Source organism: Periophthalmus magnuspinnatus, chromosome 18 (genome assembly GCF_009829125.3).
Source record: "Periophthalmus magnuspinnatus isolate fPerMag1 chromosome 18, fPerMag1.2.pri, whole genome shotgun sequence".
In the NCBI taxonomy this organism is placed as follows: Eukaryota; Metazoa; Chordata; class Actinopteri; order Gobiiformes; family Gobiidae; genus Periophthalmus; species Periophthalmus magnuspinnatus.
In genome coordinates this window covers 5915442-5924458 of record NC_047143.1, presented here as the reverse complement: position 1 = coordinate 5924458, position 9017 = coordinate 5915442, and the positions used below count along the sequence as shown (strand labels likewise).

Sequence of the window (9017 nt, the reverse complement as noted above, 5' to 3'; positions counted from 1 at the left end):
ACTGTTTTGCAGATTATGTTCAAATATATCTGCCAGTGACCTCCAGTGACCTCCAGTGACCTCCAGTGACCTCCAGTGACCTCCAGTGACCTCCAGACCACAGTCAGCCCAATGTAGGACTGTATCAGGGATGTGCACACTTGGCTGAGCACAACCTTCATAAACTTAGATCAAAATCAGGGCCAGCCCAGTCTATAAAAAGACTAAGCAGCTGCTTAGGGCCCCGTGGCCACCAGAGGGCCCCCAAGAGCCTGTACATTTATATAGATTGGAAAGGTTTTTTTTCTGAAATGTTAATGGCACTCAGGTGTTGGTGTCTACATATCCTTCTTAAATGATTAGATGTGTTTTATTTCCAGTAACTAGATATGTGCTGCTACATTTGAGTCAGGCAGTGGTGTGGACAGCTACAGTTTACATCCCTCAGGTGTGCTCTGGGAGCACTGAGGCTGAGGGACATTTGAATGAGTATTTTCCAGACTCAAAGACTAAAAGTTAGTTAAGCTCAGCTCATCTAAAGTACAGGACAATGTACGAAGAGCCCAGAGAAAGATCAATTTGGGGAAACAGAGACTTTTCAGAGAAGACTCTGAAACTTTACACTTTACACCATTGGACCTGTAGATAAAACAGTGAGACTGGACTGGACACACATCAGAGGGACAGAGGACAGAGGACAGATCAGAGGGACAGATGACAGCAGGTGAGTCTGTTTATTACACTGTTTGTTTGTGGTTGTGTCTGGTCCTTTTGTCTCTAAACATCAGATGATGTGACTGAAGTTAAAGCTGCTCCTGTGTCACATTAACAACGATGATTATGACACAAACCTGTTACATCTGAACGAAAGAACGACCTGTGAACGACTCCTGAATGTGCTATGAATACTCGTATAGGGACACACCGATACCACTGCAAAAACGAGTACTAGTACTTCATTTTGGGTACTCACCGATACTGAGTAAAGATTCTGAGACATTATTTTTACTGGTGTTTGATTAAAGTGGTAAGTCTAATTAATTTCATATGATTTTTATAGTATAAACTACTTTTTAATATTAGAATACCTATCTGCTGAAATCACTTTAGTTAGGTATAATTCCAATATAATTTATTTATATAAGCATCTGGCTTTAACTAACTGCTAACGAGCTAACTGCTAACGCGCCACTGTTAGAAAAACAGTGAGTGTTGTGTTACTTTTACCACAGTCACACTTTCACCAGTATGTTCATGCTGTACGTCTTTTCAAAGCTCTGAACCCGCTCTACTATTTCATTAAATTATTTGCTAATTATTATCATTTACACCGCAGCACAAGCAAATAATCACCAGCGCCACTTAGCAACATTAGCATGCTACTATTGTAAACACAAGCACTGCGCTGGTGGCCTCTGTGGACTATAAAAACATTTAGAGTCCTAAATATTTGTATTTGTCATGTGACAGTCACATATGATTATAACTGCGTGTGCAGAACAGTTAATGTGCACATTTATGGTCATAAAGGCCTGATAAATGTAAGCCCATTTTACTCAACTGAAACACATTAAAATACTCTAGAAACCAAGAAAAAAATGTCCCGATTTTTTACATTTCTTTGGCAGGCCCCTCTTCCTTACATGTTTTATACTGTTGTACTTGTGGTTATTGCTGTTATGAGCCTCTAGAATTTGCAGTATTTTTATAAGCAGTTGTGATGATGTCTTAATGTAATCAAATATGAATATGTGGCAAGAAGTGGTGAGGGCCCCAGAGGACACATTCAGTTTAGGGCCCCCTAAAGGCCCTGATCAAAATAAAACAGATTTTGGTGTTTGGCCAAACTAACCCACTGTTGGGCCTGACCGTGTGATGGGTCCTCTGTTCTCTGCTTGTCGCCCTGCAGTGAGGAATCTTGGGGTGATTGTGGATAGTTTTGTAAAGTATTGTATTGATATAACTTTGTGCAAAATTAAAAAAAATGACTTTTGCTGTTACATTTTCCTGTGTTTTGAATAAATACTTTTGAACCTATATCTTCTGCTATATATAGAAATCATCTTATCATAAAATGTAATCTAATAATAGAGTGCATTGTACTGAGGTAATTATTTCAATTAGTTCCCGAAAAGGATCAGCCCTGAAATGACTCTTCCCATCAGTGTGTATTACATTCATTCTGTCATTAATCATAATTATTACTTAATTATTGCAGAACTGGTCCCATCTTCAATCAGTGTGGAGCAAAACCTGAAATACCTGAAGGCGGAGCTGAATCTAGACAACAGTGAGTGTGAATGTGACTCACGTGAGGAGGGAGGGACAGGTGTGTATAAAACCCAGAGCACGACTTCACTACCGTTATTCTGAAAAAACCTGCCAATATGTCGACTCAGCCAGGTAAGATCCAAAGCTCTTACTGCAGCCTGGAAATGTAGAAATTATATATATATTCATTAATTTAATTAGCAAATTCTGATGAAGGATATATTTAGTGTGAGTTTTTCTTCTATGTTTTTTACATTTTGTACATTTTGACAATTAGGCTGCAGCTTTTCTGAACTGCACAGATTCTGATTCTCATGATTTGAAAAAGCAAAAAAAAAGCTAGATTTTGAAACTTTAAAACATTAAAACATGTTTTATTTTAATTGTTATTCCTAAAATTAATTGCAAACCGTCCTGGAAGCTTGAAAAGATAATAAATATATTTGAAGATAGAATAGGTACATTTGGTCATTGTCTCATCACGTGTCTTGTGTTCTGTAGTGTCGGTCAGTGTGAGCTCACTGTGGCTCGAGGAGCAGTTTAAATGCTGCATCTGTCTGGACATTTACCGGGACCCCGTGTCCACTCCGTGCGGTCATAACTTCTGCCTGGACTGCATTGAGGGCTACTGGGAGACCAAGTCCCGCCCCGAGTGCCCCCTTTGCAAAGAGACCTTCAGCAGCCGCCCGGAGCTACGCATCAACCACGGCTTCAAAGAAATCATCCGGCATTTTGAAACGTACGTTTCATTGTGTTGTTGAGCATTTTAAGAGGTTAATCTGATAAGAGATGATTCTTCAGTAGAGACTGACCATTCTACAACTGACCCAAATGATTCTAGTGAAGTGTGTGGAGTTTTCAGTTTGAAAGAAGTTTAAACATGTGTGAATGAAACAAAACACAACTCAGAGAAGTTTGTGATGAGGAAACAACATAGATCATGTCCAGGGACTACAGGTGGAAATTAGCATCTATGCTATAACCTGGCACCAAACATCTCTCCTTTTTTTTTTTAAGGTCAATGTAATGTTGTGCACTGTCCCTGTTTCAAATAAAAGCATACCATACCATCATAAAATAGTGTAATATTGGCCCTTTAAACCGGTCAATAAAATGTCGTCTTCTGTACTTCCAGGTCCCTGTCTAATCCCGGACAGGACAATGATCCGAGCACTTTCGGACTCACCGACCCCGCCACCTTCTCCACCTCTCATCTCTGCAGAAGACACAACAAACCTCTGGAGATGTTCTGCAAGAAAGACCAGACGCCAGTGTGCTCCAGCTGCACCGCCAGAGACCACAGGAACCATCCGACAGTGCCCATAGACCGAGCCTGCAAGAAAGTCAAGGTAAGGTCTGGACAAATTTAGAAGGAAGACACTAAAGTGAACATTTGTAATATTGGCCAACCATAGATGAAGTTGGTGGTGGTGCTGAGAGGGGCTGATGGTGCAGATTAGCAGCCTCGTTTCTGTCAGTCTGTCCCAGGGCAGCTGTGTCCTACCACCATCAAGTGAGGAGTGAATGAAGAAGGACTTTCAGGCTCTATATTTGCCAGGGAAATACAAAAATGCATTTGAAAAAATAGGGACTACACAGAACCAAGAATAGCAGCATATTTCTATTTTTAAGACCTATTAAATTTCTGTGAAGGTTATTTTTAGCCTTTAAGTGTGAACTCCCAAATACCTTCTAATAGCATTTCGTCTGAACTCTAAACTCATGTCCTATAATTATCGTTAATTAAATATTTGTGTGTCAAAACAATGTACCAGTTAGAACACTCCTCATGTCACCTGACTTTAACTTTGAAACTGACAAGATAAGGAACCTTATGTAACTCTCTCTAAGTTTATAATTTAAAATGTGTGGTGTTGTTTTCCAGGTTTCACTAAAAGAAACTAAAGCCCAGATTAAAAAGATGATGCAAGAAAGAATTCACAAAACAGAGGAGATTCAACAGGCCGTGGACCAGAGCAAAGTAAGTCTGGATTTTTGATGATTTTTGTCTCCATGGAGATGTATTAAAGAGCTTTAACATTCCCATAAAGACGAGCTAAATTAACTCGAAAAATTACCAGGTGCAGCATCTAATTGAATCTAATTTAGTATTTAAATTTGTTTGCTTTTGTTTCAGAAAGTGATGGAGAGGCAGATCCAGCAGAGTGTGGAGGTGTGCACCATGCTGATCAGTGCAGTGGAGAGACAGCAGAGCACTGTGGTGGAGGAGCTGCAGAGGAGACAGGAGGAGGTGGAGGAAAAAGCCAACCAAATGATCAACCACCTGCAAGCAGAGTTGAAGGCCCTGCAGACCAGAGGCATCGAAATAGTCAACCTGCAGGCTACCCAGAACCCCCTGGAGATGTTACAGGTACTTAAGTCCAATCTTATGTTTTATTCCTGCGTTTATTTCCAAACTTACTGGACAGTTCAAATAAGAATTCTTCCACTTGTCCTCAGAAGAAAACTGAAAACTCAAACCAAACAAGATCAAATAAACTGTACACCTAAACCCTTGATAGTAACTGTTTCTTTTCTTTTTTTCAGACTTTTCCTTCAGTGAATAAACTACCTCTGACACAAGACTGGACTCAAGTCAAAGTGTATCCAGACAGCGGTACAGGAGCGATCAGAGATGGTGTGACGGAAATGATTGAAATCTGCCAGAAAGTCAGCGACAAACTGCTGGAAGAAGGTGTGTAATCTCTGCATTTTGTTTTATTCATAAACACCAGACGTCCAATTAAAGGTTTGAAAATGAACATTAACATTTTGTGTTTTTATCTTTACAGAAGTGGAGAAGCTGAGTCAGTACGCTCTGGACGTGACCTACGACCCAGACACCGCTTCAGGATGGCTAGAGATCTCTGCTGACGGCAAACAGGTACATTTATAATATATGTACATTTTATAGAGTAACACTAATAAAATGATTCCAATGGATCATGAGCTTTAATATAACGTCCATAGGGACTTGTCTGATGTGTATTTGTGATCTCACCTGTATCTGTGCTCCTCAGGTGAGCCTCTGCAGTCAGAAGAAGAAGCTCCCAGTGACCGACAATGACAAACGCTTCGACTCGTGCGTCTGTGTCCTGGGCAAAGAGAACTTCTCCTCTGGGCGACAGTACTGGGAGGTCCAGGTGAGGACAGCTCTCTGTTCTATGGATTATGTTCATCTACAAATGTGTTCTTCTAAACAAGATAATACAACCTTTAGTTAGGACTGTGATGATTAATCGACTAAGAGAATCAGGAAGTGCACGTTAGCATGCTAGTTCTTGTTAAAAATGAAATTGAAGTTTTAATTCCCAGTGTGTAACAAAGCTGTCTCGTGTTATGTTGCAGGTTGGAGATAAGACCGACTGGGACGTGGGCGTGGCTCAGGAGTCCGTGCAGAGGAGAGGTTCGATCTCTGTGCGTCCGGACGCTGGTTTCTGGTCGATCTGTCGTCGAAGGGGCAGTCTGGGCGCGTGCACTAGCCCCTCCCTCCCCCTGCCTCTGACCCCGCCCCCACAGAGAGTGGGCGTGTACGTGGACTATGAACAGCGCTGCGTGTCCTTCTACGACGCAGAGCTCAAAAAACTCATCTACAGTTTCACAGACTGCGACTTCAGCGGAGCCGTGGTCCCGTACTTTAACCCATGTGTGCAGGACAACGGGAAGACGCCCCCTCTGGTCATCTGCCCCGTGGTGAAGAGCACGAGAGAGGCCCGAAAAGACCTGATCATGAGGACCACTGTCTGACTGTATCCTCGGGCCGCACAGTATATCACATTCAAATTAAAACCACTATTTAAGTTGTATCTGTAGTTTAGACCAAACCTTTCCTTAGTATTACTATGTGTCAATGAGTCCAAATGTTACAGGACCAAACTTACATGTACCTGATGTGTTAAAGACTTTGTTAAGCTGCTATAATTTGACTGTTTTATGTTTTTATACTCGAGTATTTGATGTTAGTGACCTGCACCAGTTCAGACTTTGATTTAAATATTGTGAATTCACAATAAAACAAGTTTAAAATGAAATCAGCTCTATCAGTTTTATTTCAAAAAGGGGCAATACACTTCTATTAACAGCTAAAACATATTTACATCACCATCTTACCTTTTATTATTTCATCATCACATTTAGGTAAGGCAATTATTTGTATAGCACAATTTGTGCAATACAGTAAAGCAAATCAAAACATAAGAAATCACAAATGATCATCATGAAATGAACATAAATGGAAAAATGTGCAGAATAAAACCCTTTCAGTCACATGCACAGATAAATAGAACTGTTTTGAGCCCTGATTTAAACATTGTCAAAGTAGAGGCCTATCTCACATCTTCAGGAAGATTGTTCCAGGTTTTAGTTGCCTAAAACTGAAACACTGATTCTCCATATTTAGTCCTGACTCTGGGACCAGCAGGAGGCCGGTCCCTGAAGTCCTCCTCATGTGAGATGGTTCATGAGGCTCATGTGGGAGATGTTCTTTGGTGCTGGTCCTTGGAGAGACTTGTTCACACAGAGCTGCTTTAAAGTCTATTCTCTGAGCCACAGGAGCCAGAGACCTGAGCCACAGGACACATGTGTGAAGTACTTCCTGGTTCTAGTCAGGACCTGAGCAGACAGTGAGCAGGACGTTAGAGTCGTCTAACCTACTGGACACAAATGCAGGATAAGTTGAGTTTTTTTCAGTATTTTAAGGTTTTAGAGAGAGAGACTGGAGGTGACTGCTGACATGTTCTCTATGTTTCTGTGGGACAAAGATGATGACTTCAGTCTTGTCTGAGTTTAGCTGGAGAAAGTTGTTTTGCCTCCACACACTGATCTGTTGGATGCAGTGAGTGAATCGGCAGCATGTAGAGATTGAACAACAGGGACAAAGGCGTTTTATCTGAGACACATTTTCCAATTTCAACAATGTACTCCCTGTTTTCTAAATAGGACTTGAACCAGTTTAGTGCCATACCACAGATGCCCTCCCAGTCCTCTAGTCTCTGTAAGAGGATCCCATGATCCACAGTGTCAAAGGCAGCACTCTGATCTAACAGGATCAAGACTGAGACTTTGCCTGCATTAGTGTTCTGGTGGATGTCATTTGTCACTTTGATAAGAGCAATCTCAGTGCTGTGGTGGGTCTAAAACCTGACTGAACAACTTTTTTTAAAAAGTTGAATAAATATCAGTTTGGTTTTTGACACTCACACACTTGTCTCTCTGATTCTCTCTGTTCTGTGAGAGGAGGGAGGAGCAGGGGGAGGGGCCATGTGGTGGGAGCTTCTAGGTCACGTAGGCTTGTGGGCGGAGCCTTAAACAAGACCCTTGTACACTGAACTGAAGGGAGGGTTTGAATAGGGACTGGGAGAGATTGCTAGATTACTCAAACATGTATGGATGACCTTTAAAACCTTTGGCTTGTTTTTCATGAGGGAACAACATTATAAAGTGCACTATGCCTCCTCTCGCCTTCACACAGATCTGACCATTAAAAACAGGTTTAACTGAAAGAGATTTTTAAACTTGGGCAGAACACCAAAGCTCTGTGGGTGTTCTGGACATGTCCCACTGGGAGGAGGCCCCAGGGACGACTCAGGACACACTGGAGGGACTATGTCTCTAGGCTGGCCTGAGAACGCCTTGGGGTCCCACCGGAGGAACTGGAGGACATGTCTGGGGTGAGGGAAGTCTGGGAGTTCCTGCTTAGTCTGCTGCTCCTGTGAACCGGCCCAGATAAGATGAAGAAAATGGATGGATGGAAAAAAAAAATGGTTTTAAAAGTCAGTTTAAAAGGTTTTAAAGAACTTTTACCATGACTTCCTCCACAAACAACATATTGTATTGTGAAACGTGCCCATGTGCCAAAGGGTTTGTGAGCAATGGAACAAATTACATTTAAATACTGACTTCCTCCTTCATTGCTTAAAAAGAAATCCATGTTCTGAAATCAAAACACAATGTTCACAATTCACCAATAAGAAGAATTAACATTTAAGAGACTGAAATTTGAACTTTAAAACAACCCAAGAATCCCATGTATCTCAGAACAGGTTTAAACTACAGAGTGAGCAGCTTTTACACAGAATAAGATCCTAGAAAATACAAGAAAATACAAAAGTTATTTAAATACATTGTAGATTAAATATATATTGAAGATTTTTACTTTGGTCAAATTCATTTGGCCCTTAGTATTTTAAAATCCTGCGTACGGCCCTGGTCATGTGCACTTTAAGACTGTGGCCCTGCTCTTTTCAGATGTCTATGGAAAATGTGAGAGTGACGACATCACCTTATTCTGGAAGTTGCTGTGGGCGATGCCATCATCATTGGGGTTGTATTATTTTGCATGGGGCTGTTCATCTGGACAGTAAATGAAGTTCTACAGGGACAGAGCCGTTTTAAAAACTCAGAGAATCGTGCAGTGTTGACTTGTTGGTCATATGATCATAGAACGTGTTACACAAATCAACACTACTTTATTTCAGGTTTTAGCAGAAAAATCTTTCTCAGATTCTCATTTGAAATGAATGGGATTACTGCTGAACCGGCAGTGTCATCACAAAGTGCAGTTTAGAAACATTTGGAGGCAAAACTGGACGGGGCTGAATAAGGTCAATAAGGTCACAGTGTAAGAGCAGGTGTCGTGCCAAACTACTGCTCTGTTATGGGAGACTTCATTAATTAAAGCCTGTCAATTCTTCATTTCAATGAGCCGTTTAGTTGAATAGGAAGAAATACAAAAAACATAGACAGAACAATTCAATAACCTGATGCAG

The 9017-nt window shown here is 41.1% G+C and overlaps 1 protein-coding gene across 2 annotated transcripts; it reads left to right on the top strand.

The window, feature by feature from the left end:
- Positions 1 to 662: 662 nt before the first annotated feature.
- On the top strand, positions 663 to 6272 carry LOC117386698 (E3 ubiquitin-protein ligase TRIM21-like). 2 transcript variants are annotated; one of them, XM_055229099.1, is made up of 10 exons: positions 663 to 703; positions 2198 to 2308; positions 2752 to 2989; positions 3386 to 3599; positions 4136 to 4231; positions 4388 to 4621; positions 4798 to 4945; positions 5043 to 5134; positions 5271 to 5393; positions 5599 to 6272. In XM_055229099.1, the coding sequence occupies exons 1-10, from the start codon at positions 694 to 696 to the stop codon at positions 5995 to 5997; spliced, it is 1665 nt and encodes a 554-aa protein (XP_055085074.1). In that variant the 5' UTR covers positions 663 to 693; the 3' UTR covers positions 5998 to 6272. The 2 variants fall into 2 exon arrangements, with proteins under 2 accessions (XP_055085074.1, XP_033840001.1); XM_033984110.2 differs by lacking the exons at positions 663 to 703; positions 2198 to 2308 and adding an exon at positions 2364 to 2382 and having other exon boundaries at positions 5599 to 6023.
- The last annotated feature ends 2745 nt before the right edge of the window (positions 6273 to 9017 follow it).

What these genes read in the sequence shown, in the direction of transcription:
- LOC117386698 (XM_055229099.1), top strand. An exon ending in ACGTGAGGAGGGAGGGACAG is followed by an intron (nt 2,309 to 2,751) that starts GTGTGTATAAAA and finishes TGTGTTCTGTAG; the next exon opens with TGTCGGTCAGTGTGAGCTCA. An exon ending in GACAGTACTGGGAGGTCCAG is followed by an intron (nt 5,394 to 5,598) that starts GTGAGGACAGCT and finishes GTTATGTTGCAG; the next exon opens with GTTGGAGATAAGACCGACTG.